The sequence below is a fragment of the Ruditapes philippinarum genome, unplaced genomic scaffold (assembly GCF_026571515.1).
Source record: "Ruditapes philippinarum isolate M1 unplaced genomic scaffold, ASM2657151v2 ctg2064_1_1_1_1, whole genome shotgun sequence".
NCBI classification, from domain to species: Eukaryota; Metazoa; Mollusca; class Bivalvia; order Venerida; family Veneridae; genus Ruditapes; species Ruditapes philippinarum.
This window is the reverse complement of record NW_026855423.1, coordinates 52,944-65,316: the sequence shown is the minus strand read 5'-3', so window position 1 is coordinate 65,316 and position 12,373 is coordinate 52,944. Positions and strand designations below refer to the sequence as shown.

At 31.1% G+C, this 12,373-nt stretch overlaps 1 protein-coding gene across 1 annotated transcript in view; it reads left to right on the top strand.

Annotated features, from left to right (window-relative positions):
• LOC132743270 (short transient receptor potential channel 7-like) overlaps window positions 1-11,803 on the top strand; it is a 44,553-nt gene extending 32,750 nt beyond the window's left edge. Inside the window, exons 10-17 of the mRNA XM_060731803.1 lie at window positions 579-730; window positions 1,338-1,486; window positions 3,998-4,196; window positions 4,533-4,757; window positions 5,244-5,456; window positions 5,895-5,961; window positions 6,416-6,535; window positions 7,051-11,803. Of these exons, the coding sequence (XP_060587786.1) occupies window positions 579-730; window positions 1,338-1,486; window positions 3,998-4,196; window positions 4,533-4,757; window positions 5,244-5,456; window positions 5,895-5,961; window positions 6,416-6,535; window positions 7,051-7,328 (1,403 nt within the window). The 3' untranslated portion in view covers window positions 7,329-11,803. The remainder of the gene's footprint in view (window positions 1-578; window positions 731-1,337; window positions 1,487-3,997; window positions 4,197-4,532; window positions 4,758-5,243; window positions 5,457-5,894; window positions 5,962-6,415; window positions 6,536-7,050) is intronic.
• The last annotated feature ends 570 nt before the right edge of the window (window positions 11,804-12,373 follow it).

Here is a 12,373-nt window from a genome sequence, read left to right as displayed (position 1 = left end):
ATCTTATACCATCTAAAATAACTTTGGCCATTCTTGTAATGTTAATAAGTCAAAATTTCGAGTTACTAAGTCGAAATTTTGAGATAAGTAAGTCGAAATTTCGAGTTAGTAAGTCGAAATTTCGAGTTACTAAGTCGAAATTTCGGGTTAGTAAGTCGAAATTTCGAGTTACTAAGTCGAAATTTCGAGTTAGTAAGTCGAAATTTCGAGTTAGTAACTCGAAATTTCGAGATGAGTAACTCGAAATTTCGAGTTAGTAAGTCGAAATTTCGAGTTAGTAACTCGAAATTTCGAGTTAGTAACTCGAACTTTCGAGTTAATAAAATACATACACCATGCACTAATGCTCTTCCGTAGTCATACCATGAACAAACGTCCAGAGAGATTCCAACTTAATTTTATGCCGACTGTCTTATAATACATGTATGCATTAAACTCATGTACATTTCAACTGACATATACATGACGTTTGTGGCATAATTCATCAGCTGATTTTTATTTTGATTTTCATTTTGAGTACATTAAATATAGAATGTAGAACTTTATATAATGAGATATATTTCAATATTTTTTACCAGATCGTTATTTCTGGAGCAAGTTTGACCCAATCAACTTATCGGAGGGATTATTTGCTATCGCAAACATCATCAGTTTTTCAAGGATATCATATCTACTGCCGGCTAATGAAGCCCTAGGACCTCTTCAAATATCGCTCGGGAGAATGCTGGCGGTGTGTTTTTCTATTCATTACAACAGACTTTAATAACTATGTTCCATGCAAAAATGAGCAAGAACGCAATACCTTCGAGTTAAAATTTCATGTTATGATTATGGATATTTCGTACCGTAAATATCGATAATTCATTGTTATATACCTAATTCATTATTTTTGAATTAAGTATCAATAGGCGTCTCTATCTATCTTCAATTAATGTCCCCTCGCGGGGACGTAGACATGTCTCTATAACATTCGTGACATATTTTGAAAATATTTAATTTAACTTTGATAAAGAAATTATAAAGGTACGTAGCTATATCATAAGTTTGTGTGGTAAATGTTATTAAAGTTAATTTTTATAATTGTTCCGCGTCATGACAAAACCAACATAATGGGTTTGCGACCAGCATGAATCCAGACCAGCCTGCGCATCCGCGCAGTCTGATCAGGATCCATGCTGTTCGCTTACCAACCCTTATACAAGTAAAGAAACTGATAGCGTACAGCATGGATCCTGATCAGACTGCGCGGATGCACAGGCTGGTCTTGATCCATGCTGGTCGCAAACGCACTATATTGGTTTTGTCGTGACGCGGCTCATATTTATATTGTATTTTAGGATATCATCAAGTGTCTATGTCTCCTAAGTATAGTAGTTGTAGCGTTCCTGATAGGGTTACAAAACCTTTACTGGTACTATAATGTCCGGGAAAGCATTGAAGTTGAGAAGCGGAACTTTGAAGTGAAAGCTCAAGATGCGTTTGGAGAGTATGTTTATTTTGTTAGCTTATATTGCCAGGAATAATTACAAAATAAATGCACACACATTTTATTTCATAAAAAATTACTGCGTCTTTTTGATTAAGGGGAATGGAAATATTTTTTCTTCGAAATGTTTTTATCATTTGATGTAGGTGTATATAACTTTCAAATCATTTGCTTTCGCTGCTTTATAATTTACCAGAACAAAATTTTCATTGCGCAAAATTACTTGAAATAAATGATAGAATAGTTGTTAACTATATCTTGTTGGCACAAATACTTCCTTTACGATTTAAGCCCATTTATAAGTCTTATGTTATATCAGTGGTTCATGAAATTTACGATACTATAATATTAAATTACTTAACCATCCTCCGGTCATTTTAAAGGCTATGCAGAGAGAATTTAGAAAGTAGTGAATGTTATAATGGCATTTGTTATTTTTTAAACATGTACATAAAAGCAAAACAGTATATGACGACAAGTATCAATTACTTAAACTAATATAAATATATAAGTACTCGCATTTTTTCGCTATCTAAATTCGGAATGACCCTTAAAAGGAGACCATTGGACCTAAATTTGTAATAACTTAAATATGTATTTGTACCTAGAGTATAGCTCAAGTCGTAGTAAAGAGCTAGGTTATAAATCTAAGCACATATCAGATTTCTTATTTGCTTTATCAGGGGATTCAATGAAACCTGACTTTTAATTAAAAATCTGCTAAATATCTTAAAAAACAAAGATCTGAAAAACTGCTTGCTTTGCAATAATGTATCAAGAACAGTATTTTTTTAGAACAGACCATGAACTGTCTCACCTTATGTAGTCAGAACACGTGACCTATTCGAGAAACTTTTCTTTGAAAAACAATATTTTTGTTTGCTTCCAACTTCCATCGTTCACTTATCCATTATTAAGCTACATTAAATAAATATGCAAAACTATTTTGCCGGCGGTCTAAAAACCAAGCATTCTACAGTTTCATTAACCTTTTTAACAGTATTGTTGTAAATCTCATCAAACATTGTTCATAAATTAGGATTTTAAACAGAAAACCCCACGGTAACACTAAAGTTCGTATACGAATTTTAACATGCAAATGAAGACTATAATCAGTTTGTGTATGTGCTACGTCACAGCAAATATGAGATTTTCATTGCAAACACACTTTAACCGTTTAAACTTCACGATGCACTTGGCATGGCGTTCAGGAAAGAGTAATCATCGCATGAAAATATTTAATTTGTATGGAAACATCCGTTACAATGCGGAAATATACCGTTATATCGCCATGTTTGTTGATTTAATATTGATGTACGGAGAATCTGAAGGCGGAGTTTCTTATGCAAACAGAAATTGTACTTCCGATTTCGCCACAGTGCGGTCGCATATATGTATGCTTATAAAACTCATTTTAGTTGTCTTGACACCATAATAAATTCTGGAGTCGATATGAAACCCAATTTATTAATGAAATGTCGCTATTTCTGTTTTTTTTTTTTATGAAATTTATTTAATGTAGCTTTAATTATTTAAGAATATATAATAGAATTTTCAACGTGCACAGTCATTCAAAATAGACTCTATTGTGTGTTGATTGACCTATAAAATAATACACACACTGTTTAACGGGACCTCATGAAGACCTGTCTGTAAACAGCAAATACGTAGTATTTACCGCCTTCGCATTGCTATAGTCCGTTTCTTGCACCTAGGAACGAATACAAATGTTTGCGTATCTACCCCATTCGGTCGGTAGACACTAAGTGCCTCGCGTTGATTGTTTTTTCTTAATATTTTTCTTAGATAATTATTAGTTTCCCCTTTATAAATAAATAAAATAATATTGTACTGTATATAGAAACAAATCATGTCATGTGCTAATTTACAAAGATATACCACTATTTTATGTATACTCATGTGTTCTATATGTAACCTGAGTTAATAAAATACATGTTTTGTTCTGTTCTTGAAACACACTCTATGAAAAGAATGTATCTAAGTTTTTTTTCGAATATGTATATTAACTTTATATCATTAAGTGAGAAAAGTAGTAATATCTTTGATATAAAAATGCATATCTTTAAGATTATATAAACATGTACAGTATATAGGTTTGATAATTTATATTTTGATATGAACGTGAATGATGATGTGCTGTCAGTGATACATAATACCAGAACATTGTACTTACAAAAATATATATCTTTAACTAGAATACATTTAAGAACAACTTTGAAAAAATGATTTGAAAATAAATCTATTCAACGAAAACAACCGCAGAAATTCATGTACACTTTCATCTTTTAAATGTTTTGTTGCTGTTGTTGTTCTGTAATGTCCGGTTTACATGAAATCTAATGTTTAGATACAGTGTATAATCATAATTCTGGGGAATAGCTTGATTAAATAATTTCTCACCATATTATAAATATCATTTGAATTGTTTTAAGAAAAGAAATATGAAACTACCTGTAGTTACATTATCGTATGATTGTATTTTTATCACAGTACTGTGAAGACATTCCGTACAATATTCTGGTCAGTGTTTGGTCGTGGGGAGTCGGATGTTGTGACACTTGCAGATTATAACAATAGTGTCACCGAGGACATTGGCTACTGTTTGTACGGACTATACAACTTCCTGATGGTCACTGTTCTACTTAATATGCTGATAGCTATGATGGCCCGTTCATTCCAAGCTATTGCAGTAAGTCATCTTATTACATAATTATTTAGAATGTAATAATCTCGGTAAAGTCTTGTAACAAGGAATTTCGCTATAATACTCTCCTAATATAGCAAAGTAAGATATTTTTATTCGGTTTCAATCAATTCGATACTAACGTTATATTCGACTTTTTTTATCTCAAGTAATAAATAAAAATGTCCAATATTCATTAAAATATAGTATTTATAGGTAATAAATACCAAACCTATTCTCTATATTTTACTAAAAACGTTTGGCACAGAACTATATCCATATGTACACATAGCCTTATAAACGACTTAACAAAATTATTTACACAAGACCCATTTATTAAAGGAATCGTCAGATGTAGAATGGAAATTCGCTCGAAGTCAGTTGTACATGGAATATATGACCGAGGAAGACGTGTTACCCGTGCCTTTAAATATAGTTAGATTACCACGTGCAATTTTTGAGTGGATATTTGATTGCTGGGACAAAGATGAAGAAAATTTAAAAATTCCTGTCGAAATGAACGGCACTACCTTAAATGACATGCCGGTCACTAGAAACGGTGCCGATGTAAGTACATGTAGATCAATTTTGACTGTAAATGTATAATCAATACAGTTGAAAAAAATAACAACCCCCATGATAACTATTTATTTTTGTGGTTAACTGATTTATCCGTGATAATTTCACAGTGAAAATTATCAAAATATAATTTTACACTTTTCAATGAAGATACTACAAATTTAATGTACTAACGAGATGAAACATTTTCCCGTTTTTCTCTACTTTACTTCAATTTACCGACCACCAAATATGGTCTCTTTAATTTTTGGTTACATTCATAACAGTCTGATAATTACACTTCCTTCCTGTTGCAAAACTTCTCTTGATGGCATTTGGGCATATTTAAATAACCAACGACGGTCAGAAAGTTAAGTAAATAATCCAGCGTTCGGAAGATATTTATTTGTATGATCTTACATATGATTTTTATATTCATTGACAATGCTGTAGTCGGAGCATATTTTAAAGCTCATAACGCATTATTAATTTCAGCAACCTTTACAAAGCGTTACACAAATTGCTAGTCAACTAATGCATCGGAATGACTCGGCGTCTAGTTCTGTTGACTTGTCGGCTGTCGACATATACGAGGGGAATATAACAGCGAACGATCCAGCATTAATTGACAGGCCAAAAGTTAATAGACGGCGTCACATGCAGAGGAACAGTATACCGGGGTTCCTCGATGGCAGCAAAAGTTATCAGGTAAAATGTATATACATTTTGGAATATATCGTTATGAAAATACCGTTTCACATACACCCGTAACGTTATATTATTAAAATACATTGAACATTTATTTTTCTGTTTCTGTTACTACAAAGGTATTGCCATTATAAATAGTCATCACTGGAGAAATCAAAAAAATAATTGTTCGATTCTATTGAAGTAATCTAGAATGTATAATCTACTTAAATTCATCCTTACATCGGTATCATTTATGGTGTAACGATAGTGATGTATGCATTTTCGAACCGTAAACGATAAACAAATCAAACATGTAAAAACGTAACACAAATTCTCACACGAGATTACTTAGTTTTGCATTAAAAGCAATAATTTTTATAAGTATTATTAATTCAAGGAAAGAAATAGTTTTCCAAGAAGTTGATAACTATCCCCATATATCTATTTAATTTACAGCGTGTCATGCAAAGAATTATACAGCGATATATTTTCGATATTCAAAGGGAAGCAGAAGTCACTGAAGGTAAGGACCTACAAAAATTTGTGTTAAGCATAGGCTTAAAACTTTAAATGCGAATGAGCACACCCAATCTGTTCAAATATTATCTGTTTCTTAGATAACAAAACAAACCAAAAATATAGGCCTAGATACGCTTACAAAGTGTGTGTTCTATAGTAACTTTATTATTTCAAAGGGAGATAAAAGCTACAATAAACAAAACAACAACTTAATGACCCATTGTTCATATTCAAACATAACATGTTAGCCTTCGTTACCATACTAAATGTACGTTCTACTTTACTGCTGTGAGACATCGAATCTCAATTTGAAATAACCATGGTATTGTTTACCAAGTAAAGATATGCGACACTCCCCACTAATAAACACACTTACAAACACAAAAAGTATTAACGGAACAAAGGAAAGCAATTGAAGTCAAAACAGGTGAAATCATTGAAACATTTTATTTTTTAAGACGACTTTGAGGAGATAAAGCAGGATTTGTCAAGTTTCCGGTACGAGATGTTGAATGTTATGAGAAGTAGGGAGATGCAGTTTGGAGAGTTACATAAATCACTTTCAAGAATATCATCTAGTAAGTAACATATTTCACTACCGAAATCTTTTAAAGTAACGATCTTACTTTATGTATCTTATTTAGTCAAGTATTTTATGGAACGTCAATGTATTGTATATACATACCAAGCACATAGTAATGCTAAAAACCAAATTATTAGAGATAAACCAATTATGTTGCCAATTAGACACCAGAAGATGCGTGTTGATAACCTAAAAGTATGGACCTTTATCAAATCATGAACTATACTTCATTTTACGAACACTAGGTATGCAATACATTTTGGAAACAGTGAACTAAATATGTATATATTAACATGATGTATTTATTGAAATTATGAATCAAATTACTTATATTCTTTAAAAATATTTTCCGTTGTGCAAACTGAACAAACCTAATAAATATGCATATTTACTTAATGGATGTCCAGAAAATTTAGTTAATAGGTAAACTTCTAAGCAAGTTATACTTAATTATCTATCAAACTTCACTGCCAACTAGTTAGCTAAAACAATAAATTATATTTTTTATAGGTTTAAACCTTGACACTGGAAGTACGCCCAGTAATGGTGCCTATGATAAGAAGGTTTTGAGCAGTGTTCGAGACAAACTTTTGGCCCAGAAAATGAGGAGGGCAGACTCGTTCCGCAATGCTAGAACACCATCCGAGGGAGCCCTGGACGAGGATCCGACCCTTGACGATGAAGAGGACGCTGGAGATTCTATTGATAAAAGTGAGGATGAAATAGTTCAACAAAACCACCTGGGATCTGATAAAAATGGTGGTGTCGATAATCCTGCATTTGAATAGATACGATTTTGAATTTTGATACTGATGTTTTGGGTTATATATTTTCTTGTTATCCTTTAAGTGATTGTTTTGTCGTTTTTATATACATTGTTTTTACTTTTTACATTGACTTATTACATTGTTGTTATATTTCTTTTGAATATTATTTTAAGGTGTTTATCTTTTTTCTGAAGGTTATTTTAAGGTGTGTTAAAGATCTTTTTTTGATAAATTATGTAAGTTGTAAAATTTGCACAATATTGTGTGTTCTTTAGATATTAAATATTATGCGGGTTCACATAGAAATAAAAACAAAACAGTCGTAATGAGTCCTAAAGTGAAAAAATAACCATACCTTATTTCTGCGCGTAAAATGGCAATCTTAAAAAAAAATAGAAAAAAGAGAATCTGTGACTTACGTTATGACACATTATTTGTAAATTAAAATGATTATATATTTTTGTATGTAGATAAATATGTTTTTTTTTTGTTTGTTTTTTTTACATACGGATATTTATTTACTTACAGTAATACTGTTAAGAGGTTCATTAAACTTTCAATACATTGTTTTTTTTATTAAAAACACAATTGTTCAGGACATATTTTGAAGTTAAAAACACTAACCAGTAGGAAACCAAAAGGAATAACTTAAAAGATGTAAAGCAATTGAATTGTTCGTTTGTTTTCATATTTTTACTTGCTTGAAAGTAAATTTTTTTTCAGTATATTTAATTAGACTTATTTTGTTTTTATAGAGTTTTGGTATCAATTGTCACACATTGATGTTTATTACAAGTTAACCATGAAAGATATGAACCATAATACATCAAATGATTTGATGATCGTATTGTAACCATGATATACCAAATGATTTGATGACCATATTGTAACTATGATGATACTAAAAAATTATTTGATGATGATATTTTAACCATGACATATCAAATTTGATGATCGTATTGTAAATATGATATATCAAATGTTTTGATGACCAGATTGTTACCATGGCATATCAAATTTGATGATCATAGTGTGACTATGATATGCCAAATGATTTGATGATCGTAATTTAACCATGATATACCATCTGATTTGATGATCATATTGTAACCATGACATATCAAATTTGATGATCATATTGTAACTATGATATGCCAGATGATTTGATAATCGTATTGTTACCTTGATATATCAAATGATTTGATGATCATATTTTCACCATGACATATCAAGACTTGGTGATCATATTGTAAAATAGAATTACATGTATTGTCATTCTTAAAACGATTCTTACGACTCCAGATTCATTAAGCATTGTAATGATATGAAAGTTTCATGCAAAAACCCGCATAAATGTTGTATAAATATTGTCATTCTTTGAAGTATTTTTCTACTATTGTTTTCTGTTATTACTTGGTGCCTCATCAAAAATTCGTAAATTCTAGTCTTTCAATATTTGTGATAATGTTGGTTGTACATATTTATATATAAACATGTTAACATCAGGTTCAAGTCAATTGATGTCGTGTTTGTCTTTTTTTGTTCATTGTTCTAATCCTGATTTTACTAAAAACAGTTAAAAGCTTGCATTTAAAGTCTATTGTTTCAATTTGTTTGTGTTAGAACAAGAGCCGTAAAATGTTTGTAAGATATGAACCTTAAATGGTTTATAATTTATGTGGTTTCTTTTATGACACGTAGCAAATACAGTTAATTTACAATAATTTTTAACTGCATTACTTCCCTTCTACTTCCTAGTTTCGATTTTGATATTTTATTGGAGATAATATGAACTTATGAGTTATTGAAATATTTAGTGAATATGTTGAAAAAGAATATATCTATCAACTGTTACAGTTTATGTTTATGATAACTTTAAATATCCATACAAAGCTGTGACTTGATAGTTTATCTACCTTAAAATTATTTAAAGCTTAACTGACTTAATAAATAAATATACGCTTATGATCAAACTTATTGTATTGAACGATATTGCAGACTTGACGCGCGTGTTAAAACCCCTTATTGAAAATTATCCGTTATTTCAAAGATGTTGGACGTTTTGTCAATAAAAGAGTTTTTTTTGGTGATATCAACAATCGGCATAGAGTAACAAAGTTGGCTTTTTTCTTGCCTTTTCTACTGTAACAGTTAAAGACATATTTGACACTTTAACTGTTTCGGCAATATACAGCTATGATTCAACTGATAATATATACTGCAAGGGATTTTTATTGTTTTATTTACGTAAGACATGATGGGATGGTATGGTGTAGTGTTTCAAAGAAGGCTGGTTCCTTTAGTACCTTAACAAGTAATACTACACCATACCGTTTATACGTTACATTATTTTCTTTCAAATGTGTTATGTATATTGAACTTTTATACTTTTATTGTTTCTTCTTGTGCTTGTTTAGTTTTTCAAATGTTTCTTTATGTATTTGTTAATGAATACATGATTTCATTTATAGTCATATTCTTGGTAAATATGAAGATTTAATGGCTTTATCTTTATGTAAAATTGTGTATGAACTAATGGTCCTCTTCCTGTAATACTAGAAGCATGTTGGTTATGATACAATAAGGAACCTAGAATATATTTTGGAGATTACAATTGCTTTAGCTTTTGCAAAAACGTTCATTAACCAGACACATGATATTTTCGCGTGTTTTGAAACAGTTAAAGTGGTGAATTAAACATTGCTGCTCTTTTTGCTTCTGCCCAGGTGATATTGCAGCTCAGCTTCTATTGTTCGTCTCCAGGTGGTTGTTGGTCTACCTCTTCTTCTTTTACCTTGAGGATTCCAATCCAGATCTTGCCTAATGATGTTGTGTTGGGGTCGCCTCAGAATGTGTCCTATCCAATGCCATTTACGTTTCTTGATGGTGCTTGTAATAGATGACTGGCCTGTTCTATTTCACAGTTCTAAATTGCTGATCTTGTTTGGCCATCTGATTTGTAGGATCTGTCGGAGGCATTTGTTGATGAAAACCTGCATGTCGTTTTTCTTGGTTTGCTTCCAGGTTTCTGATTTGACATTGGTGTCAAAGATTCTCAGTTTGGTCTTTTGTCTAATGTTCTTGTTTTTCCATAACGGTCTGAGGGTCACAAAGGCATGCCTGGCTTTCCCAAGTCTCGATTTAATATCATTGTCAGCTCCTCCATTCTTAGAAACGATACTTCCCAGATATGTTAACTGGTTGACGTCTTCGATGGATTGATTGTCTAGTGTGATGGCAGAGTTGTTCTGGGTATTTATTCTTAAGGACTTGGTTTTAGAGGTGTTGATCTCCAGGCCTGTTGATTTTGCTGTTGTGTAAAGAGCCGATGTTTTCAGATAGTAACAGTTTATAAAATTATTGAAAATGAAGTTTTTAAATGGGTTTGCTTACTGTTGGTAAACCCATGACTGATCAATAAAATATGCCTTTATAGTTAAAAGTGATATAATTAAACGACAACGTTAGTAGTCATTGGGAATAAACAGTTACATATCAATTACCCGGTAAAGTGACTTGGTCAGTTTATAGAAAAGTTGTGAAACCAGAGATGCACATTCAGGGTAAACAATCAATCACATATCACACATTTATACAACGATCAAGTCGATGATGAACATATATGCGTGATTCTATTTATAGATTTTTGTAAGTGATGAGATGTAATAACATTTAAGATAGAATCATTTTAGAAAAGTTACAATAATAATTTGATTCGATTGTCCAGACTGCGAAGAGGAAAACGCTGGCATATTTTAAGGGTGACATAATATAGTTAAATGTACAATGTAATGGTAACCTATAATGTTATTTGAAAACAATTTATGTAAATAAATCTAGGGCACAGACACAGACATTGGAAATTGCAAACTAAATGGTTCTTTTTCTGTATTACAGTAACTGTAGAATACTTTCACACAGTCTTGATGAGTAAATAGTCTCTTTCATTTTTTTTACATTTTACGTATGTTATTAAAGCAAAACTTTATGGAACGCAAATTGCGATATATGTTTTCCCGCGACAATATTTACACGACGGCATTGCCATTGCTCATATATTAGAAGAGAGGGGCAAACAATTACTCAATTTCATGCATCACCGACAAGTTATTATTGTGATAGTTGATTTTGATTGAATGTTTTAGGTTTCTGATGATAATTGCGTGTATTAAACTTAACTGTACTTATTCGAAACACAAGTATGCTTTATGCAACATTTTGTCACCTGAGTTAGGACTAGTATTTGACCAAAACGTCAACTGATAATTTTTTAAACAAAACCATACAAATACATATCTTTATTGTTTTTGATAAGAAAAGAGATGAAAAAAACATGGTAATTTTCTATTCATTTTCACCAGAAATACTGGTATTGTCAAAAGGTTGTTTTTTTCTGCATTTATAGAAAATCTTTATTAAAATGTTTATCTGAAATTGTCTCATTAAAACTATTTTATATAAAGTTTTGTTGTTGCTTGTTGAACTTGAACTTGTAGAAATGTCAAAGAAATGTTTAGTTTTTATCCAATCAAACGATTTTAAAGATGATACTTCTTATGACGAGATAGAACTTCTTGGTATTGAAAGTATGAATCGGTTAGCATTTATGTCACTATATACAGTAACGAAATTAAGGGTTTTTTAAATCCATTATTATCCATTAAGATCTAGCTAATAATACAATTTTGGCCGCCCCAGCTATTCGGCAACATTTTTCCATAATGGTGGAGTGAATGATTGCACATGCAAAATAACGTAAACGAATGACTTTCAAGATGTCTGCTGCCGTTCAATGAGCTGCAGTCACTTGTAAACAAAATTTATTATTGAAATTATAGATAAAGAAAGAGAAGAAAAAGAAAGTTAATTTACCACTTAAGCTTCAAGTGTCTTGTGATTAGCATATTTACAAGCATACATATATAATGGCATAAAAAGTTAAATGACAATCATAAAAGTTAACATGGTATATTGGATGGACGAAACTTAATATAAATGACAAGAATAAAAAAAAACATGATGGCTAATATACAGTTCCCTATACACAGTAAAAACTTTTCGTTAAT